Source organism: Buceros rhinoceros, unplaced genomic scaffold, assembly GCF_000710305.1.
Source record: "Buceros rhinoceros silvestris isolate BGI_N320 unplaced genomic scaffold, ASM71030v1 scaffold40214, whole genome shotgun sequence".
In the NCBI taxonomy this organism is placed as follows: Eukaryota; Metazoa; Chordata; class Aves; order Bucerotiformes; family Bucerotidae; genus Buceros; species Buceros rhinoceros.
This window is the reverse complement of record NW_010407268.1, coordinates 1-26,724: the sequence shown is the minus strand read 5'-3', so window position 1 is coordinate 26,724 and position 26,724 is coordinate 1. Positions and strand designations below refer to the sequence as shown.

At 39.1% G+C, this 26,724-nt stretch overlaps 1 protein-coding gene across 1 annotated transcript in view; it reads right to left on the bottom strand.

The window, feature by feature from the left end:
• Positions 1-25,397, bottom strand: part of POLR3B (polymerase (RNA) III (DNA directed) polypeptide B) — a gene marked incomplete at its 3' end in the record, with an annotated part of 40,657 nt that extends 15,260 nt beyond the window's left edge. The window contains exons 1-11 of the mRNA XM_010134405.1: positions 25,368-25,397; positions 22,898-22,954; positions 22,747-22,811; positions 22,140-22,215; positions 19,022-19,122; positions 15,096-15,187; positions 13,819-13,936; positions 12,732-12,840; positions 5,033-5,155; positions 4,081-4,197; positions 3,490-3,624 (exon numbers count right to left, since the gene is read on the bottom strand). Coding sequence (XP_010132707.1) covers positions 3,490-3,624; positions 4,081-4,197; positions 5,033-5,155; positions 12,732-12,840; positions 13,819-13,936; positions 15,096-15,187; positions 19,022-19,122; positions 22,140-22,215; positions 22,747-22,799 — 924 coding nt within the window. The remainder of the gene's footprint in view (positions 1-3,489; positions 3,625-4,080; positions 4,198-5,032; positions 5,156-12,731; positions 12,841-13,818; positions 13,937-15,095; positions 15,188-19,021; positions 19,123-22,139; positions 22,216-22,746; positions 22,812-22,897; positions 22,955-25,367) is intronic.
• Between the last annotated feature and the right edge of the window lie 1,327 nt (positions 25,398-26,724).

Here is a 26,724-nt window from a genome sequence, read left to right as displayed (position 1 = left end):
TCTTTCCCTTCCTGATGCTTGTAGTACCACTCACATTTACAAGGCGATACCCTCTCACCACTATCAAAAGAAATCCAGTCACCTGCAAGTCACCTGCTCATTTAAATCAGATTTCTACCAGAAATAAAAGCATCTTTTATGAAGCATCATATTAGGAAGAACAACGCCCTGGTGTCTCCAAAATCTAGATTTTGAGGGAAGCATTTCAAAAGTAGGGAAAAAGTAAAAGGAAGGAACATGCACAGTTTTAAGATGTCTAATACACTTGCCAAGTAAGAACGAGACTGTTTTGAAATCAATCATGGTATATCTTCGTTCTCAACACATTTAAGCAGGATTTAAACATTTAACAAAACACTTACAGGAACATTTAAAAAAATTAATTCAGAAAATATTTACGTATTTGATTTCTTGACCATAAAATTGCAAAAATCTCTTAATTCCACATATCATTGGTATTATTAAGACAAGCCATCCTTTCTCTTCTCTGAGCTAATAAAGTTACAGCCTAAGTACACCAACTTGCTACTATTTGCCAGTCTGAAAAGCGTCATACTTTGCTAATTTCACTCAGACTCTCGGTCTGTAAGAGCTCTGACTATTTGGCAAAACAGAATCTCCCAATAACCACATTATTTAGGTCAAGAGCAAGAGATTAAAGGAAAAGGATGGAATGCCAGTGATAATATTCAATGGATTTCATAGTTTGTCCAGGGCCTTTCAGCCCGCTTCAGACAGGAGCACTAAAAAGCAAATTATATTTAAGAAAAAAAATACTGACAGCTCATCAATTGATTTTCATTGAAAATCCTAGGAAAAATTAATAAAGAAGTTAAGCTGCTGAAATGCTGTTTCACCAATTAGCTTAATGTCAGAGAATTCTAATTAGGCGCCTTGAGATTGCTATTTAGTATTTAAGCCTTTAGAGTGCCAAATTCTCCCTTTCACACAAACTGGTTGCAAAATTAAAGACATTAGGCAGCCTTAATTATATTATCAGAACAGCTGGGATTAGGCAATCTCTGAAGTCAAGGCGGTATTCTTTTGTCACAGGGTAGAAATCCCTTGCTTTCCAGGGTGCCGGATTTTGGTGCTGTTCCATATCTCACTCATACAAAGCAAGCTGCATTAGAAACAAAAAAAAGATGAGGACAAAGAACAGAGTAATGCTTAGCAAATAATGAACACATTAAGGAAAGAGAAAAGGTAGGTGAAAAGATTAAGCCTGAAATCGGTAGGTTTTGCTAACACCTCAGCTGGCACCTGGCCTACGAGCCTCTAGTGGCAAAAAGACTAAGAGAAAGCTCTGTAAACCAGCTTGGCTAGTGGATACAACTCTGTTATCTAAAGCTAAAGCACATTTCATACTCTCTTGTCCCATGGGGTGTGAAATTAGCAGCTATTGTTTTCACACATTTTTATAAACACAATGCCTTTTATGTCTTTACATTGTTTAGACTGCTATGTTTTTCTGCTCACATGGGAATCTTTTTTTTTTCTTTATTCAAATTTTAAATAATCAGGATTTTTATTCCAGGAACATGCTAGCGTTAAAAGAACCCACCAACCATTTTATCCAAGCAAATTTTAGCTACGCAAAAACATCTAGAAACAGGCAAAAAGATCTCCACACTTTTTAGTCTGTAATCCAATCAAATTAATATTACACCAGTAACGTGGCAGAGAGGAATTCAAGTGTTCAGCTTGAAATGAGCTTTTAAAACATCACAAGGGAGCCAGAACTACTCTTAATCAAGTGTCACAACCCCCCCTGCATAGTTCTCCTTGATTTAGAAAAAACACGCATTGGCTTTGTTATGATGATCCTCTACATTTAAAACCTCTCCCCAGTTAATTTAGAACTGCTTTGGTTGTTAACATCTCCGCAAGCAGAGGCCTTTTTCTTACAGCTCATAGAAAACTTTAACCTGCTCTACTTTTAGCTTCTAAAAATATTAGGAAAAAACAAACTATTCCTCCAATCCAGATAAATAAGAACATTACGATGACAAAGCAATAATTAATTTTACTGGTTACAGTCATATTGAACTACAGCACCAACATTACAGCAGAAACCAAGTAAGTCCATTACAGCTTAAAATATTTGCCCCATTAGAATACTGCACTGTCCTCTTACTCCTTCTTATACTTGAGAAATACTCAGCACAGAACTCCAATCAACGGTCAACACATTGATTTGAAGAAAGGAGGTTTCTTCCTTACAGATTAAGAGGGTTTTTCTCCTTTTACTTTTTCCTTGTGCTTAGAGTGTGTTCAAGACTGTCATCTTAGTTTCTTCAGAAAACTAGGAAGCAAATCACATGCTTTTACTCTGAAATGACTGTGCACTCTGTGTGCCTGTTAACACGTGTGCATGAAGGACTGGGCAGTGTGGGGAGGAGAATAGGAGTATGAGACAGCATGCAAGCACACATCTTAAAAAGTACGAGATGAGAATTCCCAGCAGGCACGAACAAAGAAGGATGAATATTGTTACTTGCACTGCAACAGAAATCCCAATACAAATGATGTGTGGAGCAGAGGCACATAGTTTCTCCAACCTGGTGCATTATCTATACTTGTCTGAATTTCTGATGCATGATCAATAACCAGAGATGATACTGACTGCCAAAACTCCCAGTTAGGTTCCACAGCAACTCTGTGCAACTGTCACAGAGCACAGCAAAGTAGTCCAGTCTTCATTTAAATTTGTTAATTAAATAACCACACATGGCAAGGAAAAATCTATGCCACGGTAACTACGCAGTTCCTTCACCTGACAGGGAAATTACCATTGCATTAGGAGAATGTAGTTTGGCCAACAGCTGTGAACTGACAGCCTTTCTACAAAATAACAGTGTCAGTAAAACAGCTCAAACCATTACCTCCTTCACAGCTCTTTGTTACTGCTTCTACCTCCACTGCCAGAATTCTGCAAGCATAGAAGTCCATGCAATCCACTTTCATTAGTTGCTCAACTATAAACCACTCTGTTACTTCATGGTACTCTAGAGGCTAGAAAGGCAGCTGACAACAGATAAGCAATCTTATGGGCTTCTCCAAATTATAGAAGGCTTGAACGTGAGCTGCTACGCAAGCTGGGTTCTCCACAGTGAGACAGTCTGGACCTGACACACAGGCACCCACTTGGTCTCAGTTTACTCCCTTACCCACCTGATTAGAGAGGGACACGGGCAGATGGATCTTACTGCTGCCTTCCTGGCCCTAAGAGTGTTATAATGGAACTAGAACTGATGCCATAGTTACTCTCCTCTATCCTTTTATCTGGTATAAAGAAGCAATACAGAAGCGAGGATATAATTTATTAGTCTCAATCAGGAAAGCATACCTATGAGTCAACATAGAAAAGCCAACAAAAACAAACTGAAAGGAAAATTCCTTCAAACGAGAATGCTCCTTACTCTGCTTTTAAAAGATGCAGAATAACAAAATCCCAAAAGAACACTTTGCTCCAAAGTCAAAACTCACCTGTCCTGCCAACTCCAAACGTTTATTTCCATAGTAGTCTCTGTCATCTACTTTATTTTCTCCTTGAGCCAAGATTACTCTGCGCACCATCACTGCTGTATATATGCATTTGGCACGAAAATTGAATTCCTTCACCTGTAAACAACAAAAAAGGGGAAAAAAAAAAGGGAAAACATCCTCATGTTTCAGGATCAGGTCCTTAGTTCTTATTCAGAAAATCACATCCATTTAAATAAATGAGTAATCTGGGCTGAATGAAGAGTTCCAAAAGGGATTTGTACACTTTAACTTCTTAAAATACGCATTAGAGACGCTGAAACAGACAGTAAATGAAAATAAATCAGAATAAAGGTATAGGTCATGAGAAAAAGGTCCTGAACTAGCATAGTATGATAAGTAGTTCAGTGGTACAGCATTTCATAAACATAACGATTACTTTTGACTCAATCCAAATCTTCCCCTTTATTTTGAGGATGATTTACTTTATCTCACCTACAAGGCAATCAAAGACATTTTTCCCTGACAACAAAGCTCACACCATACACCCCCACACAAATTTACTCAATGTCAAAAAACCCCAACATTACATACAAGAACATGGGTCAGAATAGTTGATGCTAACAGCTCTCGTGCTTCTTCCATCTTTGTTTTCTTTGGGCCTCCCCACATCCTTTGCCTTCGTACTTTGTTTCCAATGTACTTCAATGCCTGTCAAGGGGGGAATTAACTTGAGTTAGTATGAAAATTTTAACCTATACAAATATACACACATGGAAATCTGCATGTACTTCTCAGCCAATGCAATCCCACAAAACTCAAGGAAAGTGCAAAATACTAAACAAGTGATACGAATAAAAGAAAATTCTCGAAAATTAACACAATTTATTTTAATTAAATATCCTTCACAACACTCAACAACCCACATGGAAAGATTCGATAAAGTTTACAATTAAATAGCAGAAATAAGACTAATCTTCAAAAGCATCTTCCAGCAGATTAATATGTTAATGCTATTAATGTTATTAATGCTGCCAGCAAATGGCCTGTTTTGTAGCTAATTAAGAAAGTACACATGAGCTCAAGAGAATTCTGGTGAGTCTTTAGGAAGACGAAGGATGGCCATTATTGTAGGCTTTATACAAGAGATTAGAATTGGAGGAGAACATCTACTCGCGATGAAATGGTCACGTTTGCATCAATGGGGCTTCTGTGAACCAATGCAATTCCTTTTCAGAAGGAATTTTTGTTCCTGACACAAAACCCTAACGTTATGGATATCACTACTTGTCGCATACATTAAAACACAACCTTGAGCTTGAGAAAACAAAGCGTTTCTTGACTTTGGTTTGTTTTCTTTTCAGTTAGGCAATGAGAGCAAAGTCTTACTTTTTACAAGTCCTGCCCCATTAAAACCCCTGAGCTTAAAATAACCCCCAAACCCCAAACTTCAAAACACAAAGTATGCTGATTGCTGACACAGCAAAGTGGTCAATCCCTACTCTCTTTCGATTTTTATGGCCTCTAGCCATGTGAAAAGACACACCTGCATCTGTGTAAAAATCTGAGCTTTCTGGCATTCTTCCAGACTAGGAGCAAATGCAGCCATCACATGTTCCTCGGTGCCAATCATTTGTACAATCTCTTGGTCACTCTCAACACCCATGGCCTAGGAAAAGAAGAAAAGACAGAAATAGCAGAGGCTTTATGCTAACTCACTGACATTTGCTTATGCTAATTTGGTATTGTTTGTCTGCATTACTACTAAGCAAGAGCTAGCTCTTCTCTAAGAAACTGTGCCATCTGGCACTGGCAGCACATATTCTAGCTATGGAAGAACATTAAAGGGAAATCTTGATAAGCAGCAGGAACTCACACACACTTTTTGGAGAGCGTTTTCTTCTTTGCTGACAGGAGTTAAATTCTGTTTTCTCTTAAGAAAGAAAAATAAATGGTAGGTAATAACAAGCCTACATGTGTAACAACGAAAACCAAGTCAGAATCTACAATAAATAAAGGAAGGTGAGAATTTCTTAAAAGATTACACTTTGTCTCTTACTACAAAAAATTTCACAAAATCAGTTCACTGAGATGCAGCATGTCCTACTTGAGAAACATTTCCAGTTTACTTACCTCCTTTGCAGCTCTCTGCATTTAGAAGATGACTTCACTACACTATTCCACTTGAAAGCCATTCTATTATTTCACTGATCCTTGGACACCTTGTTAGACTTTATACTGTGAAAAAAGCTTAATAAACTAAGAAAGTGCTTAACAGATTTAGAAAAATCTCTCTATTGGTAAATGTTTCAAGGTGGCAGCCAGCAGTGAAGGCCTTTGTGGATTCCAGATGGTGCTAAAGCTCCCCCCTTCACACATTTGCCTGGAGCTCTGCCATATCAAGAAATGGAATAATCTCACTAAACCTCTTCTGGCTGAGTTACAATATGTTTCTCAGAACTTTGTAAGGAAGTTACGTTTGCATTTATATTACTCTTCAAACTGTCTGCCACAAAGACCATTGTAAATAATGGCCTACGTAGACCCTACTATTCTGGTTCTCATTAAAAACTGGCAATGTCCCAAAAAGTCACTTTTTCCTCAAAAATGCACAAATACCTTTCCTTCTTATTGCCTTCATTGGGTGTCACTTGGCTTAACACCTAGCTAACGCCTTCCCCTTGCAAAACTGTTGTTCTAATTGTGAAGTATCCACATTTTTTTCTTTTTCCTTTCATTTCTTCTTTCTTTTTCTGCAAAGAAGTGCTTGGTTGAAGTTCCTTTAACTTAAAACACTGTCTCTACACTTTGCAGTTTATTAGAAATTATAAGCAGTGCAAAAGCAGAATGTTCCCATTTTAGGGCAAAGCACAGATCACAATTGCACCATCTAGAACAGACGCGTGTGCCAAATCAACACACAGTTACTTCACCAGGTAAAAGTGTTTCATCACAGTTTGCTCCCACCAAGCAGTCACTCCTCTGACCTCAAGGTTCTTTTCAGAACCAGAATTTGGCCTTGTGAAATTACTGTAGCTCGATCTCTGTTTTTCAAATATTATTAACTTGCTCACTCTTTAAAGTAAGGTCAAACTGTAGTTAAAAAACCTCAGCAGAGAAGTTAACAAAATCCCTCACAACCTGAGGGGCAGCCTCATAAGAAAGTCTACAAAAGCATGAAAGCTTCTTAATTATAATTTTTCATGTGTCTAGGACTTAATAGCTGGCCAGCAAGCCAGTTTAGGAACCACAACTGGATTCATACTATCATTGTACTTAGCCTACAGAAGAACAAAATTTTATTAAGGGAATCTTGGTGCCATTCTAGGCAAACATAGCAGCAATACATTTATCTAAAGACCTTCAAATCGAGCTGATAAGATACCACCCTATTTCTGTCCACTGGGTTAATTTTAGAACAGCAATCAGACTGAAAGAGTCATGTAAAAAGTGAACAAAACAAGTCGGGGAAAAAAAAGTGAACCTGCAGTTTAACTATGCTCTTTCATCCATTAAAAACCAGAAAGACACAGTAAATAAGGAGGGTTGATGATTTCTTCTAACTTGATGAATTCTGATCAAAAGCCTGACAAAAATACAAGGATAGTGCATAACATTACGCCAGTGTAGATTTTCTAACTGAAGTCTGTAGAATCAAACTCACTTGAGAATTCTGAACTTACGTGTGGGAAAGGCTGAGATCTACCAAATGTATTTTGTGTTGTTAGGTAAGTGCAAATTGAGGGAAATTAATTTATGAGTAATGACTAAAAACTCAGGCAAATGACTGAAAAATGTGCTGATACAACAGCCTAAACCTAAAGCCATTTACTCTTCTCTGTATTCTCAAAAATCACAGGCAGAGCTGCACACGCAAATCCACCAACATGCAACACTAAGAGGGCAAGCAACAGGCTCATGCTGGTATCACACAGATTTATGATCTTAATGCTTTCTTTAAGAAAATTTGGCCCTGTTGTTGCACTTTTACAAAACAAAAGCAAAAAAGTACTCCAGAATTAGCCTGTAACAACACTAGGACAGTTGCTTGCATTACAGAAACACTGAGGACGTGCAGTGTAGGAATGGGTCCTATGTTCAAAGCCCTCGTGATCCCAGGACAAAGCCAAGAGAAAAGGAATTAACATAAAAGCAAAGCAGGAGACAAGGCATCTTGTTTATTTTTGATTGGAAGGCAATAACAAAGGGATAATTTTACAGGGGTGTAGAGGGGAAGGAGATTTTGCAAAGGGCTAATTTGGTAGCAGTGAAAGGATGAGGAAGAAGATGGTATCAGGCTGTTGAAGAGCACGGTTGAAAGGCTAGCAGTCAATGGACATAAGACAGGCAAGTCAAAGCAAACGTTCAGATCATCCTGAGTGCAAGTGGGAGAGAGGTCCAGCTGGAGTCAACCGCTTCCTAGGACTGGGAAGGTTCTGGCTGCCCAAAACATATGTGTGTGCATGTGCATGTGTGTGCGTGGGCACACACGCATATACAAGAGAGTGTGCACAAGAGAGTGTGAGCCCAGCACTGCCTTCCCCAGCTTGTGTGTTAATGATGATGTCTAGGCGTTTCCATGGCACCTCCCTAGAATGTAGTTCCACAGTCCACCAGGCTAAATTAGAGAATGAAGACAGGCAGATGACTGGATTAAAAAGATGTCAGGGAAGTTCAAGGTTGACATCACAGACAGAATTGGTCTCGAGTTTTCATAATTCAAAAGATACGAGCTATGAAACTGCAGCCATGGGAACCTGTAATTCTGTAGATCCTGTAAGATCACCACTCAGCTGTTCCCTTAGAATTGCATCTTAACAGCTCCAAGACTAACACAGGTTTGTAAAAATGAAACCCAACCTGCTGTTCCAATCTTTTGCCGCGGGTCCTAGCGAAGCTCCTTATAGCTGCCACAGAAAATCAAGATAGTTCACCTAGCAATTCAGGTCATAAAATTCAACTTTTAAGTCCCTCTAGGTTACTTATAACTCTCTTCCTTCCCCAACCAGTTTTGGCGCAGCATGCAACCTTCATTTACTTGAGCTCCCAGAGCTCCCTCAAGCCTACCAAATCAAGACCATGAACCTAAAAGAAAAATAGTCTCTACCTTAAAGCAGCTCTAACACCCTGCAAAAGCAGCAGCACCACCTCACCTGTTACCCTGCTGTTTTTCCGGGTAGAAACACCCTTAAGTACAACACAAATATTCCTCAATGCTACCTGAAACTGTCCCAGACCCACAGGTAAAGCACGTGTAGCTCATAGCCTGACATACTCAAAAAACGCACTACGCACAGTTCACACAGCCCTGTGATCTGTGCACAACTGACATATAGCCAAAACAAAGGTCTTTTAGGATTGCAAGTCAGCTCAGGACACCTAAATACCATTCTCGTTGCATGTGTATATTAACTAATGAAGCAGTGTTACACAGCAAGCAAATTAATTGTGTCTGTTTCCCATTACAAGGCAGTTAACAGCCCTTTACAGACCTCAACAAATACATACTTTGGGAGCAAAATTGTCCAATTTCTGTCACTACTTTCAAATCAAAAACTGCATTTACACATATTAGGGCTGCACATATGCTTCTGTCACTTTCAAGACAAAAAGTTAGGGGAAAAGTGTTTTATTGCAGCAAAGTAATAACTCCCCCACATCTGAAGAGCAGACAGTTCAAGTCTGTCCTAGAATAGAGCCAGGACTACGCCTTTTGCAGTCTATGAAATTTCAGTTAGATGTGGTCAATGTGCTAAATTTCACAAAACCACAACTTACACATGTTGGACACAACTAGCTGCTAAATCTCCAAATTAGCCAATTACGAAGATCTTACAGGTCTGGATGGCAGAAAAGCAGCAGAACAAGGTCATTTTCAGGCTTGCAGTTTAGAAATCAAGGCAGATGACCTCCTTTAGGGTGACCCTACAGAGTCCCGCCCACCTATCCAGATCAAGGGGCCTTTAAATCCGCATTATTTCCACCCCTCCCCACAGCACATGTACCTGAGTTTCCTTCTTCATCATGACAGAAAAGAAAGGATGAGGAACACTGTATGTTCAGGTCTTGCTCTAGCATGCAGTTGTGTCCACAACTCATGCCTGAAATACAAAGTGCTCTCAGGTTCTAGTTAAGTGGAGCTCTTTAGGCCTCAGCTCTGTCAGTGGGTGGTGCTTGTACTGCTCTCTACTTCACTACCCTTGTTTTTGACAAAGATGTCTAAGGAATATTAGTACACCTCCACTTCACAGTTGTAGTAGCTTTAAATCCATATTAGATCGTAGATCTCCAATACCTGCTTTCTCTTCTATCAAGGTACCTGATCTATATCTTAAGTCATTTGCAGGACCATTGGGCCATTTAAAGCTATTGGAACTAGAAAGACAGTCCAAAATTGCCCAATCTTCTCCCATTGACTTTCAGACAGTTCCGGACAAAACCGTCCCCTCTAGCTGGCCCATGCACTGGATAGCTGCCCTCTACCAATTACTAGTCATTTTCTTAGTCAAAACACAGAGGTCGCTGGAACTTGGCTGCAGCCTGGATGTTGGTCTGGAAGGAAATGCAGAACAACAGAATTCTGTCACTGCTCTCACAGTTTATTTTTTAATCAGAAACTATACAAGCAGTTGCTACTGTAGAAGTTAAGGATGCAAAGTCAGTCAAAACTTCGGACCTCAGATTGCCTGTACAATCTAACTTACCCTCTTGCAGGTGTGTATCTTTACATTACAAGAAGCAGAACACTTACCAGTAATGATGAAGACCCATGCTCCATGCCCAAAGCTTGGGTCTCAGCAGAAAGGAATTACTCTCCTTGCCTTTCCAACAAATTTCCTACGTATAATATTGCTATGAGAGAGAGATGGGGCTACATGGGGACCCCTAAGTTGGGATTTTCCAGTTTCAGGGCTACAGCATATGTATATTGCTTTTAGTAGTTAAATACAACAAAGTAATACCATGTTACAGCAATTCCCAAGAAAGAAACATTAGGGGCTAATGCTTGCCTAAGAATCCATTGAAAAGACTATGTGGAATTTTTAGTTTCCAGCTGGAGACTCATCGAAAGTGGAAAGAAGATGCCTGAAGTTCATGTCATTAATGGAAAGGTAAGGAAAATGACCACTCGTGAGTCCAGCTAAGTGTCAGTCACGAACGGAACATTCAGAACAGTTAAAGCGGGTGCTGCTGGACCAAATCAATATAAATCTTTGAAAAGCACTATGGCCAACAACTGTAACTCCTTATTCAATAAATAAGTGAAGAAATATGCAACGCTACCTAGAATATAAAACATATATATAGGCAAGGGGATAATTACAGCAAGCATTGTCAGAAGGTGATCAAATAGTACAATACTGCTTAGAGAAACTCCCAATAACCAGCTCCTCAGACTTAATAACCCAGAGCAGTTACTCTTCTGTGAGCAGGTATTTATACCAGCAGGGGGTGACAAAATGTAATAAAAGTCTGTAAGTGAAGGTGGAATCCAGCTGTTTGGTACTCAAGCAAATGGATTAAGAGCCGCATTAATGCTTTCCTGCAACAGAAAAGTTGTGAACTTAATCCTGACACTTTCATGTGCATTTCTGTCCACAGATAATTTCTCAGCCTTCTTTAACATTGGTCACTAAAAACAGATGATCTTCTCCAACTACTTGAAGAGATTAGCTTAATCAGAGATAACAGGCATTTGTTTCTCAAGTCTAAATCCAATTATTAAAATAGTTTCTAGTACCAAACGCAAAAGTCTTCCTACAAGAAAACCGATTCTTGCCACTCTCCATCAGCCGAAGTGCTGTAGTAGCAGAGAAAAAGCCTGCAGTTGCCGACGCCAGCAAACCAGGGCTGCTGGCAGAAACTGTGTGGATGCTGTGAGCAAGTGCTGCCCTCTCCTGGCAAACACTTTCCTCGAGGCGTTATCCCCTCCCCACACCACCTGTGCTTACTGTAAACCTCTATAGGGGAGATGAAAAGGGAGCCATAAGGTTTACTTCTACTGGTTGACAGTAGAAGTCAGTCTCCAGTCAGAGGCATTTCTGCACCCTAAACACTTTCTCTGTGAACAGTGCCTCTAAGTCTACTGCTCAGTTTCCTTCTGCACGTGCACTACACTAGGCTGCAAACCCACATGCAGCATCAAACACTAAAGGCCAGGAAGGAGCTTCCAGCTGCAGGGAAGACAGGTCCTAGCCTATGGCTTAGCCATGCCCTGCTGTCCTCTCCAGCAGCTGGACAGTGCATGTGCACCCACCACCTTTACTGGCTGCAGCCCACGTGTTCAATTACCACAGTCAGATGGGCTACCAGCCTGCTTCCATTCGTGTTAACCAGATAGGGAGTAGTCATCTCTATGCCTAAGGCATCCTTAACAAATTAAAATGAAAGAGAGAAGCAGAGGGCAAAAGCAAGCCATTCTGGCAGTTTCACAGGCAATAACGAACAAGGCACTGTCTCCAGGTCAGCTGGCAGGGCAAATACTCCCCAATTCTTTTACAGAATCAGGAGTGGATGCCTTTCACAGTCCCTTATCAGTCACACCGAAGATCTCTTCAAAACCAGGCTGTCTGTCCATGCATTCACTGTACTGAAATACTGGTGAGTGCTCCTGAATCACTCAAGGATTGTCAAGTATTCTGACTGAGGCAGAGCTCATACACAGGGGAAGAATGTAAACTGCCAAAGAAATGCAAGCCTTTAGTACTCGTAAAGGATTTAGGAACAGGTCTAAGAACGGCAAGATTTCCCCGAAGGCTATCAGTTTTGTTTACGGTTACGACCACGTCACACATAACAAGCTCATGGCTCTCTCATGTCCCTGGATCTGAAACAAAGGGTGTTGAGCTACACAGCAGTCCACAACTTGGAGGTGAGCAAGGGGAACCAAATCCAGAAACAAAGACCCTTAACACAAGTTTGCAACATAACTCATAACAAAAGAAATCAAAACCCTTCTGACTTCTGTAGCAAAAGGAGCAGGGGTAGCAGTGCAGAGGAACCTTACAAAGCAGTAGAGGGATAGCAGGCATTTGTCTTGGCACAGCAATGCTCTCCTTGCAGAAGAATGTATTGCTTTCTCTCCTTTTTTGCTGTACAATAAGGACGACTTCCCAAGGGAAAAAAGCTCGCGTTCTCTAAGCCCTGCCAAGTCCTTCTGTACATATTAACTTCTGAGAGTTGCTGCTGATCTTCATTCTCGAGCTACAGAACAGCTTTTTTTCCCACAACAACAGTTGTATTACCTTAAATATGATAGCAATGGGAATATCTTCTGACAGAGTGTTGTGTCTCAGGTAAAATCTTCCTTGTTTCACAACCATATTTGTTCTGCTTTTCTTCTCATGAGTGGAACTGAAGTTAAAAAAAATAGATTATGTCCAACAGGAAGTTTGCAGTGACACTCCTACAATCTTCTGCATAAAACTTGATCAAGTTTGAGCAATCTTTCAGATGAATTAACCCCACTGTTTCCTCTTTTAAAAATTACATTAAAACAGCCAGACATCACCACTCCTGTGGTGGGGAAGGTCAATATTCAAGTCAAGCAAGTAGAAACCTGTACTTTTCAAAATCACCTTTGCATGCTTTTATCATCGACTTGGACATTACCAGCAAGATCAGACCACACACAAGTACTGCAGCAACAACAGTGATAATAGGACTTTGCGTTGTATGCTCAACCTCATCTAGACTTACTAGACTAACCAAGCTAGGAGAGCTATAAGGATAAGAAAGAACAGCCTTTGCATGGAACAGTGACAAGCACCATATTATACCAGCATATTATTATATGCAGCTTAAAAACAAAACCAAAAGGCAAACAAAACATAAATAAAACTCAGTCGAGGAAGAAAGGCTAAATTTAGACTACCTTGCCACTTCCAATAATTTGTGTAATACAAAACCATTTGATTTTTGTTTTCTTCTCAATTGCCTTTTAAAAGCTTTTACACCAATTTGATTTAGAGAGTCAGACAAATTTCCACTGCAGTAACTTCACGTTACTTGCTGCAAAATGAGACCAAACATCATCAATTAGGAAGTGCACTTTGGTTTTGTTAAAAATTAGAACTTGCTTTTTCCTAGTTTGGGATGAATCCTGAAGCATATAAAGCACATGGGAATACTGTACTAACTGATTTTGAGATTGCTGTTTTAGCATACAAAATGACAGCAGCAAGAGACAGGCATTGAACACCTACAGTTTTTCTTCCTACTAAGGAGAAAACTAAACTACTACTACTACTACAGCTACTTCAACTACAACATTAAACTTCAAAAGCTTTCAGTTTATCACCTCCTTCATGTTATTGCAGGCATTTACCATACCTGGTAACAGAAGCACCAACTGTGCCTTTTCTATCAGCTTCCACAATGATCCTGTTTTTGGATAATTGCTCTTGAATAAGAATGACTTTCTCTACACCTTTAACAATAAAATAGCCACCTATTCAATAGAAAAGAAAGATTTTGCATGTCAGTACCCCTGCGTCTTACTCGGCTCCTTCAATATGCTTTTGAATATAAATTATTAGGAAGTAAACAGTAAGAACACAAAGGACAAAACGAGAGAGTAAATTCTCCCTTAAAAAAATAAAGCACAAACTCTGTGTGGAACTTATGATAACTACGAAAACGTCCCACTAGTTTAAACGTAACTTTTCCTAGGTTCACACAGAGCATTCAGGATCTAGAACTTTATTCGGGGAGTGCTCGAACTGCAAGAACTCACAGGAAGACCAAAAACTGCAAAGCTGTAAAAAAACTTGAAACCTGTAAGGTTTCACACTTATTAAAAGATGTTATAGAACTGCTAGTTCTACAAATTAGGTAAAAATACTGCCTGTCAGAAGAGTATACCATAAAGACATCAAAAAAGAACCGTCCATTCCATAATCATTGACTTGCACTCCAGGGATAAATTTACTTTGATTTACTTTAGAAAATATATTTTAATGCTCTTGCTGTATCTATCACAATAAAAGGCATCTGCACGAGTCATGTTAGATGCCTCTCATATTGTAGCTATCTACTAATGCATCTGCAGCATGGCACATCACGTCACTGTATCTTGCATCACAAGCAAGCACAGCGCATGTCCAGTGCATGCTTCCAAGGCAGCAGACAAAAAACAAAGAAGTTGCTTGTCATAATGCTTACTCTCCTCTCTACATTTCAAATATTATCATGTAACACTTTACTCATGCTTTACAAAAGGGAGAAAATGAGAATTCCTGCTTTGGAGGACACCATTATACTCCACCCTCCCCTGATGCACTTAATTTTCATGAACGAACTTCATCTCTGTTCCCATATAACACACCACTGTACAATACTACATACACTTCTCAACTTTTTCAAAATTTTGGTGTACTGTTTTTGTGGTTGAAAACTCTTTTGTCTGCAAATACATATGTTCTATGCTGACAACCATTTCTTACTATTTTCAGTAGCGTGCCAATTTCTTTTAGTTACTAGCATACACTTGGGAAGTTCCCACAACAACTTCACAGTGGCAGAAGACACAACAATGGGTTATTTCTTTGCTGAAAAAGACTGAAAACTAAAAGCACAGATGGGAAAAAAGAACATGAGTGCAAACGTACCTGGATCTAAAGGACATTCATTAAGTTTGGCAAATTCTGCTGGAGTTTTCCCAGTAAGAACACAATTGGAGCTACGCAGCATTATAGGCATTCTGCAAGAAAACCAGTTACACTTTTACATTAGATTCAGACAGAAAAATATGAAGAGTCACCTTCAGGATAAAACCCATGCTGAACAAACTGGAGAAAACATGTTTAAGGTAATTAGAACAAGTGCAAGCTATGAAAAACAGATCTTTCCTTTAATTCCACCTTATTTCATCGAACACGTAGCTTGAAAAGAGACCTGAAATTGGACATCTACTGGCAGAAACTAGTTTTCCTGTTTAATTTTTATGCAGTTACTACAGGCATTCATGACAAACACAGTCACCAAGGCCAATTATTACTAGTGCAAAGACTCCTGGTCCCCCAAAACAGCACAGTCTGCACCAAAGAACACGCCATTGCAGATCCACTGTTAATCATTTTAATTAGAAAAAGCTAGTTCAAATCTCATTTCCCACACAACAAATCGCAGTTCTGATTTCTCTGGTGTCTTAGTACAGACAGCAAGCATTTTGTGAAGCAACATGAAGTGGTGGAAAAATATTCCAAGAGATTAAAAGCAAATTCTATGCTTTGGGAGAGGGAAAAAAAAACAAACAAGAAACTAAAGATGCACAGACTGGATATAAGGCAAAACTTCTTAACCGTGAGGACAGTCAAGCACTGGAACAAGCTGCACTGAGAAGCTGGGAGGTCTCCATCTCCATGGAGGTGTTACAAGACATGACAGGATAAAGCACTGAGCAACCCAATCTGATCACAGAGCTGATCCCCTTCCAACAGGAGGCTGTACTAGAGACCTCCCGAGGTCTCTTCGTTTTATCACCCTGTGATGAAGTCAGGGAACATCTATGTTCATTTGGTTTTCTGTGTTTACACTAGAGTCTCACTGGGAATTAGGCTTATTCAACAACTAACTAGCAATGATTTTGCAGTTATTATTAAAGAGAGTACTTTTATAGTCAGCTTCATAACGTACTTTTTTACTCTCCTATTTCTCATTAAAACTTTTGAAAAAGAGCATAATGTACTTCCAAAGAAAAAGCTGCCTTTTGCACAAGATGTCAACAGCTCATCACTGCATCTACAAAAAGACCTTCATGTCTTTTAGTCCCTTCTACAAAAAAGTGGACTTTTGATCCAGCTTACAGAATTTTGCTTCTTGGTGGACAGCCTTTTTAAGACGCGTGTTTCAGGTGTTTGCTAAGCTATATTTCCGACAAAATTTATCCATGAGTTCTACTATGCAACTATTTGCAACCTCATAGATATTTCATTCAAAATTACTCAAAAAAAAAAATTAGGCAGCTCTTGCTAACAAAGTCATATTTTTAAAATTCAAATCTTATCAATGATTTTAATTTCTTGGCCATTTTCATATCTTGTGTCTTAAAAGAGAACTGATGAACTCAAAATTCTGTATTTTGAAGAGGATAGAAAGCTATCTTGTCACTACAGTGCTCGTACAGATAACCTACTTGCTTCGGTCATTTCACTGAGAAAGTGTTTCCTAGATATAAGAAGCTTTGTTTGACAATCATGATCTTGTATCACACACACAATAAGCCTAATGCATTGGCTGTTTATTTCGGAAACAGTAACCAGTTAGCATAAGAAAACTCAAAAGTAGTATGTGAATGCTATCACTGAAAACTCCAGTGAAACAGATGTCACCAAGCATCTATTCTTTATTTCACTTGTGAGCAATAAAATATTTTGCAGCTAACATAAGACACTATAGTAAGTCATTCTCCTTTGGAGGACAAAATCTCTTTTTTTAAATATCTGAAGTCATCGGGAAGAATGGGAAGAAAATTAAAAGAAAAAAGAAAAAGGGAAAAGAAAGTTACTGAATTTCTGGGCATAAAGATGCAGAAAATGGGTACACTAATTTGGAATACTATTAAGCATCTGAAGGAAATTTTCCTTCTAAAAGACATGAAGACACTGCCCTGGAGTTGTTTTTGTTTCTAGCATATGTAGGTTTATCACTGGCTCTGCCAAACAACAGAAATAATGAGATGAATGAACATACAGCTTTCCTGTCCCAGTCTGAACCACAAGTCAAACAGGAGCACTGTCTATACTCACTTGGCAAAAGGAAACCAGAATACTAGGGACAGAGGAGGAAAATTATTTCCCATGGAAGTAACAACCGGATATTAACAGTTTTTAACAGCAAAAACACTTTTTGCATGTATGCCCTTTCAACCGGTCAGATGATATAACTATTTTTTAATGGAAAACATTTATTTTTTTTGCTGTGACCTCACTTCATAGGAGAACGAGAAGAATTTACAGTATCAGGCCTTAATGTAAGACCCAACACACTAGTGCTGTGCAGAAATGTAGTCTTTTCCAGTATATATGGATGCTTTACAAGTCTTCTTCACCCCACTTTTTTTTTTTTAAAGGGAGGTAGACAGATGTCTAGACTTGTTTTTGTTATGCTTCTTTTAGCTATAATTTAGCCTTTAAAGTACTGCCTTTTGCATACGGATTGATAATGCATTTTCGTGAAAATGCACATTTACTTGAATTTTTTCCTTTGCCTATAGCACACACCACAAAATAACTAAAAGGACTCAAATTGAGATGGTCTTTTAAAAACACTTCTGAAGAAATTACTCAAAACAATAAACTGTTACTACAGCTACAGAAGCTTGGTTTTGTAAATGCATGTATCATGTTCTATTGAGTTAAAGTATGTATTTTTTAAGGAAAGCTTAAAATTTCACTACAGAAGTGTAGCTTCTTAAGTATCTATCTTTTCTTTCCTGACAGTACTCCACCTTTGGCAAGGTGCACAGTCACACAGTAAAACATTCTCTGTAAGGCACCGACCTTTAAAGCCGGCAGGGTTGGTCATTAGGAAACATTGTCTAAAAAAGACAGACATCTTTATTGCCTTTAGAATGGAGTTTTCCTTTCAGTAAATGCTAGAACTGCCAGGTATTTCGCCTTTTTGATATGGTTAAGAGCCTGTTTTTCTCCCTAAGGCACGATATTTTTCTTTAAGAAATCAGATGTCCTTCACAATACTAATAACCTCAAGTAATCTGACAGCCTTTAGAAGAACAAAGCAAGTAAAAAACTCTCAAAATTTCTCCACAAAGCTCAGCCTTGGACTCTTAAGTGCCAAGTAACAGGACAAGAGGAAATGGCCTCAAGTTGCACCAGTGGAGATCTAGGTTAGACATCAGGAAGAACTTACTTACAGAGAGGGTCATTAAGCATTGGAACAGGCTGCCCAGGGAGGTGGGGGAGTCCCCATCCCTGAAAGTGTTTAAAAGACGTGTAGATGTGGTGCTGAGGGACGTGGTTTAGGGACCCTGGCAGTGCAGGTGAATGGCTGGACTCAATGATCTTAAAGGTTTCTTCCAAACATGTGATTCTATGATTCTAAACCAAACCAATTTTAAAGGAGAGGTTAGCCTCGTAGAGAACTAATGCTTGCTTTACTGGTTTTACCATCCACCTCCCACAGATGTATCTCTGCGCATTACGTATGAAAGACTGAATAATTTGGTTACAAAGCAAACACGGTGATTTTCATTTTGCAATAATGTGACTTGCAGCACCAGTATTATTTCATGTATTTCCTTCTTTGGTTTTATATCAACACAAACATAGACAATATCCACCCTTATATCCATCCTTCTTTGAAAGGAGACAGATTTGCAGAAGCTTTTGCAAAACAAAATCTTATAACAGAACCTAACGATCACACCCTGTACAGGTGTTCATCAAGATTTGCCTGCTCACTGGTTCTTTTTATACGGAAGCAGGGTCAGCCTACATTTATTTTGCAGTAAAAACTCCTCCCAACACAGCAACAGTTGAAACTAATACTAGAAGTTCAACATACAGCATCTTACCTGCCAATGGGTAATGCATTGCGTATGATCCTCTGGCTACCTCGTGTATATTCAATGTCCACTGTAATTGGGGCAGAATAAGTCATGTCTCTCAGGCGGCACTAAAAGGAGACCAGTCATGTGGTTAGATGTTGGCTTACAAGCTGAAGAGTCTCTCTTAAAACATCCCCCGTCTGTCCTATCTCCTGTAAGTCCTCACAAAAAAAACAAGCAAAGTGAAACTTGACCAAGCTGTTCATGGTACCTGGACGATGTTTGACAGAGTGTCCTGTGTAAAACAAAACCAAAAGACCAAATCACAATACTGTGATGTTTCAAAAGCAACTAGAGGATGTGTCTTCAGGACTTCTAAGCTGTTTAATTAAACAAGCAGGACTAATCATCAGAGCTGACACAAAGACCATACTATGCCACAGGCTCTGAGAGCAGTGCTGAGCTAAGGGACATTTCTATATGAAGACTCTCAGCAGCTGAAGAGTTGTTGTGTCACATGAAGTCTGATAGGAGGGAAACACACCAGAGTAGGAGAGACACTGTGCTATCTTATCAGAAGAATGAGCAAATGATAGGGTTCCGTTTCTAAAGATGGTCCACTACAGTATCACTTCCTGTAAAGATTCCCAGAATTTGCTTGCAAATTCCTTGGATAGCAAGAGAAGCAGGATATACATATCTAGGACATTATATAGCTCAAGGGTCAATCACTTCTAACCCATTTGTCTGCTCACCCCAACCTCACTCTACAATTCTCTTGCTAGCCCTTAAGGTATTGTGTATCTTCATGCAAGACAAGGTTTATTGTATCTGTTGAATATAACAGAGCAACTCACAGCAGGTCATTCGTGACCTCACTGAGCATTCTGTATCTTTGAGCTCCAGGATTAGAGGTTTATCAGCATTTAGACCCGTACATTTATGGCTTTATAGTCTTCCGGTGTATTGATTATGCATTAATTTTGCAATGCGTTGAAGATGCCACCATATGGAAAAATATGCCTCAAGAATCATTGCAAACTGGATGCTCTTCTCTCCACATTAAAGAGTAAACCACTTCTCTAGTAATAAAATTTTGACATGCACCAGCAGTTTTCAAGCTGTGACTTGTAGGAAATTAGGTCCCACTGTGCTCCCAGCAACTTCATCGCATTTAAAAGTAACTGAGAGGTTATCCATTTTCTGATTACTTTAAATTCATCTGTACGAACAGTTCATGAAACTCCCGTAAGAACTATGTGAGAAGGAGAGTTAGACAGCTTCATTAGTATTACTTAAGGAAAAAAACACTTTGGGATTCTTTGTGTGTGCTTTGCCCACACACGACACAGATATAAAATGAGAACTACACAGCGTAATATTCCAGCACTTCTATTTTTGTATGACCTTCCATGATGTAATTGCTCCTTACACTAGACACCTAGAAGTAAAAACCAGGTATGACTTGATCTTCAAGGAAACCAAAGGAAAAAACCTCCCAAATTTTGTTTAAAATAGGTAAAATACAATACTCAGACTTTTACAAAAATCTGATCATTTCAGGTGTCTTTGGGAAGGAATTTTATAAGCCTCTAACAGAGAAACTCGTAAGTATCCAATCTTTTGTTTTGTTTGTTTGTCTTTTTAAATTGCACCCCTGGGTTGACCTGAGCAACATCCTATTTAAGAAAATAACTGGCCTTCATGTGTGTATAACACACTGAAAAAGACGACAAATAATGCACTATCACTAAGCATCAATGAGGATTTATCTAAGATGAAAGAGTAGGTTATTCTAAATCCAAGGTCTATATGCTCTACAAAGCATTTATTTGGCCCTCTTCTGCAGGTACAGACACTTTAGTTATAAACAAGCATCTTAATACCTGGATTCTTGGATACGAGTTGTTGGCTAGAAACAGTTTTTTGCATGCAATTTCATTCCTATATAAAATATCTTTCCTGCTGCATTTTGTGCACGTTCATATCTACTGATTTAACATCAACTAAACATCTGTGAGACGCATGAGCTGTCCTACATTATATCTAATTGCACTGTTGATGGCGGAGTTACTGGCCTTACTTAAAATCTTTCCATTGAACTAAAATGAGATTTGAGTCAGGTCACTGGAGACAGAAACGTGTCTGTGCAGAAGAGGCAGCCACTAGATGGCTTGTTTTTACAGAATTTCTCCAAAGCACAGAATGTATTTTGTGATAGAGTCGAGAGTGTGCCACGTACACTACATTAAAAAAACCCAACAAACCAAAAAACTTCAAGCATCAAGTGTTTATAGCAAGAAAAAAAACCACCTGATACGTGAACTGATTTACTAGTTTGACAACAAGCCATATGTGGGCAAATGACTGCAAATGCTGAGTTCAGTTCTCATTCTGAGGCCAAAAAGTGGTGGTCAGTACTTCTGCTGAAGAGGAATACTTTGTTCCTGAGCAATCTCTGACGGGAACTGAATGGCTTTAGATACCTGGAAGCAATCCTAAAAGGTCCAAACCTTTTCTTAGTGTACAGCTTTCTTATATGTACAGATGCTACCTTACATCCTGCCAAAAGCAACAGACTCTGATTTCAGTCACAGCAGCATTTGCTCCCATGAATCTTTATTCCAGAAGTACACAATCCATTTGTTAAGTTTCTTATGACTTTTATCAACTTCCATTTATTTCTGATCAAAGTTTCCATGTTTGGTCTCTGACTCAGACTTAAAAACTATGAGCAAAAAATCAGATATGTTCCCAAAGAAGACTGAAGTGTCCTATGGTACAGACAGCAGCAAAGCTATGATAAAAAAGAAGTTAGTTAGTAAAAACATCAAAGAACGCTACCCTGTAGTGTGAGGACTTCACCTATGTCATAAGAAGAGCCACAAGATTAAGCAAGAGAAGTACTTTTAAGTTCTTTCATGGAAACGCACTCAGATACAGATACCATGAATACAGCTATTCCCACATCAGAAAAAAAAATTACAGGATGTTTAAATCTCCAACACTTTTTTCTCCAGTGATGGTGGTATCCATTGTATCACCTAAAGCAGCACACACATACTCAAACTAAAGTTACCTGCAGCTGTATCCAAGCCATGCCCAAGATCAAACAAACAAACAAGACGGATGCAAACATTAATACCTCATGAGGTGATACAGGTCGTGTCACATTGAAGCTTTCTTCCACATCTGGAGTACCCACATAGATATTGAGGTACCTGTAACACAACAGTTCCAAAATGAGCAATGAGCCGAATATTTTTCAGGTGACCTGAAGGAAGCAGAATTCTACATATACTGAAAAATGAAGTTACTGTGATGAACACACACTGACGAATAATGAGCAATGCCCTTCCCAAAGCAACTCATTGTATTTGAGCTGTGTACTAGTTAGTTCAAATTGAAACCACACATGCCATGAACTCCAAGTTACCTTTGCAAATAGACAAAAAACGACTCCCATCTATCACTCAGGATTACTAAATTACAGAAAAATGGTGACATGGGTATTGTTAACAGCTAGCTATTAAGTCATGATTATTCACATTATTATTCACATGACTATTCTTTAAATCTTCCCATCTTTCAATGCTCCAAGTAAGAGTTAAGTCATGGAAAATACTCTCTTGATTTATAGCTACACAGGTGTCTCTGAACATTTTATACAACAACATGAAGAATCTCATGCCAACAACACCCATGAGATAGCAAGCATGCTTCCACTGATATGGAAATCATTTCACACTTACTTCAAGTACCACATTGGATCAGCATCACTTGTAACTTTTTCATTAGCCTTCATGATTTTCTTTATCTGGAGGGGGGAAAAATAAACTAAAATAGAATCATGCACCTTTTGTGAGTACTAAGAGCCACTCTCTTCCCACCAAGAAAGCATACCTCTACATTGATGAAATAGTTGAAGGAGTCTATGTGCTGCTTCACAAGTCCTTTCACCTGGAAAATACATGCATGCAGCAAATAAAATCAGTTTCAATAATATGAATCCTACAAGGCAGAAATTACAATATAAGCATTTATAAGTGCTTTTGGATCCATGCTAAATTCTTTCACTTGACAAACTTCTGAAAAGTGCTTGGATGATTGGTCTGGTTCTACACCATACATTTCCAGGTTTACACCAGAGCTGTTGTTCCTTGAGTCAGAAAACTAATTTGGTAACTGTACAAAGTAAACACCCAATAGACTTTGAAATTCTTATAAACAAACAAGAGACACACAAGTCGAAGTATTTTATCAGTTTGCCATTATTTTTAATTAATTTTAAAATTTATAGTATAATTAACCATATGGACTGCTTGAAAAAAGTTGCCTACACCCTAACAAGAGCAGCTGGCATAAAGAAGGAGAGGGAGAGCCAGTGAGACAGGAGAGATGGAACAGAAGCGGGGTGTGAAAGAGAGAAGTCAATAAGCAAGGGAACAGTCACAGGAGGGCAGGATGCTCATAAGAATCTGAGTTTGATTCATAGGCGGGAAGAGATAGAACATGCACAGCGGCAACATCACACAGAAGAAACAGTTCCCTGTTCCCCCAGGTAACAAGTTGATAAAAAAAATTTCAAGGACTTACATTTAAGGTGTTTAGAGCAATCAAAAGAAGAGGTATTATACTAAGCAAAATTATTATTATGGGATTAAAGAAAAAAAGGGTTTATCTTGAAGAAATACTAAGAGAAGCATTCATTTTGTTACAAGATTGGTGTTCACAGAAATAAAAGGCATAGCTATCCTAACTATAGTGCAAAACTCAGCCTTGAAAGAGTGGAAGTGTTAAAGAGTGAGAGCCAATGGAGACACATGCTCACATGCTCACAGAAACAGCCCATGATAACTAACACATTATGAAACTTGTCATATAGAAGACTTGTCCTCATACAGAAAGATGCAATCACATAGTTCACATGAAAGGCAACAGTTCATTCTGAAATCATTAGAAAGAAATGGGAAGTTTAGAATGACAAAATCAGCTGCTCTGTGAAGCCTCCATGGGTTAAGAGAAAGGAAGAATAACTTCAGAGCAAAATTCTTGAGATAAAAGTTTCCCTAATTTACAAAAACATTGCACGTCATATAATATAATCAAGAAAATACTATGGATTTATTAGTGTCTAGAAATCAGGCTGGTAGTTGTTTCCATTTTTCTGTGAGGCGATATCAACAGCTTTATTGAAAGAAAACTCCACTATAGAAACTGTAATGCACAACACCAGCTTTGTATAACTGTATCACTATAAACCAACATGCAACAGAAAGGTCAGACCACCATCAGCAGCCCTAAAGCAAAGGGCTTCCTGACTGGAAAAAAATGTGAGACGGATACACTTGGCATAAAGCACAGTAAACTGAACCCTCAATCAGCATCCCTCCCTTTTTCACAGTCTCAAGAATTCAGACAGTTATCACTAGCACAAGCTCGTGATGAAAGTTCATACAGTTGCTAGGAAAGACAGAAACAGGATTTATTAGGACCCTGTAGCACCTTCACAGCCCTGAACCAAAGAGAAAACACGTAAATTCTGTAACTGACTTTTGAACTTTGTTCTCCTGCCAGGACCAAACGCTCAAGGGTGCAACAAAAAGATAAATGCAGGTATCAAAACAGGGAAGGAAGGGAATTAACAATGCGAGGCTGAAAAGAACCTTGCTGAAGCAAGCAATGTTTGCTAAGACTGATGATGGGTGCAGAGGTCCCTGCAACCCCCTGAAGGTATCTATGCAGATCAAAGACTTTACCTGCCATCTTTATGACACAATTTTCATTACTGCCTTTCTCCTTTCCCACTTCCAAGGGTTTATTAGTCCTGTTATTACATCCAATAGCATTTTATTCAGAACCGTACCCTCAACTAATACCAGATTACATGAGTAGCAGTTAAATTAAGACACGAGTAATCTTTGAGTTTAGTCAGTGTCTGACTTCACGAGGGAAGATATACATATATTAAGCCTTTGCAGAATGCAGATCTGTGGTTACATCCTTCCTGTGACAAACAGAACTGTAAACCTAACACCACAGTCTTATATCTTATATCACAGACCATCTATAGGGTCTCTGAGTGCCAATAAAACAGTAAAATAATCTGGAATCGTTACACATATACATTGCTTATTGAGAACAGACATACAAAAATGCAAACCTGTAAAAGGATGCCTCCACAAATTAACCTATAAATTAATCAAGAAACCAATCTATGTAACAAGCATGGGACTAAAACAAAAACACCTGCAAAATGCACACAGAAGGTGAGGACAGGTATTCTGAGAAACAGCAAAAGCTAGAAGAAGGAAATGTAAAGTTAGAAAGGAGACAATGTAATCATGCCATGAAATGAGTATATAACACTAACCTTCAGAAATGCTGGAAGAAGTCTCCATTTTTCCTGAAAACAAAAAACAATTTGAAGTATCTTTCCAAAGAGTGACCAAACATCTAAGAAGCTTGAGATTTTTCTGATTTTTAAATTATTATTACTTTTAAGCAGTAATATCATTTAAAATCAGATCCATTTAGAAAAAAAAAACCCATCCTAGATGAGTAAAAGCAAAACAGGGCCATACGTGCTATGCATATTTACTCAGGATGCAACATGACACTGTCTTTTCTAAAAGCAACTTATGTAAGAATATATGCTGCTTAGAAAATTCCTTACTGCCACGTCCCCATTTAAGAACAACTAACTTTTTTTTTTTTTGTCTCACTAACATTGTACATTACATTCCTAGCAAGAGAAGATTTGCTACAACTTTTAGTTTACAAAACACATGCAAGAATCTCAGTCCTGGGAGTAGCTCTTTCAGAGATGAGTCTCTGTAAAACCTAGCAGTACCCTAACTTCTACAAAGATTTAGCAAAACCATCTAAACAAAGTACTGACAAATGTATATAGAGGTTCCTTCAAAATGTGCCCCGTTTCTATTCGTCAGTGATCACAAGGAACACCACTTTCCGTCAGCCCCGTCTTCTACCACCATGGCAGAGGGAGCCCACCTTATATTTGGGATGAGAGACATAAGTGGAGGGCAAAGGTGAAGAGGCCCGAGCGCCACAGAATGGGGCTGCATCACGCGGCTCCAGAAGAGAGTATACTATAACATTCATAGAGCATCAGCACAGCATAATTTTAGTTTGACATTCAGCATGTAGAAGCACACAGCAATGCTGCAGCTGTGCTGTAATGCTCTTCCTCAGAAGCACGTAGGGGAATTCACAGCAAAACACAGCATGAGGCTACTGGGCTCATCAGACTCTTCTCCCAAGTAACAATTGAGAGGACGAGAGGAAATGGCCTTAAGTTGGGCCAGGGTAGATCTAGCTTACATATCAGAAAGAACTTATTTACAGAGAGGGTTGTGAAGCACTGGAACAGGCTGCCCAGGGTGGTGTTGGAGTCCCCATCCCTGGAAGTGTTTAAGAGACATGTAGACGTGGTGCTGAGGGACACTGTTTAGGGACCCTGGCAGTGCAGGGTGAATCGTTGGAGTTAACGATCTTAAAGGTCTCTTCCAGCCAGATGATTCTGCGATTCTGTGATTCTGTGATTTCTGAATCCAGAAAAAAGCCCAGCCGAACCAAAGGGACCTGAGACCTGGGCCTTCATCTCCTCCTTCTCCCCACGCGAGGCAACTACCAAACTTTAAAGGAACGGAGGGCAGAAACCCCTCTGCTCGTGTCTGCAGAGCACAGGCCGGGCACAGGCAGGGGGC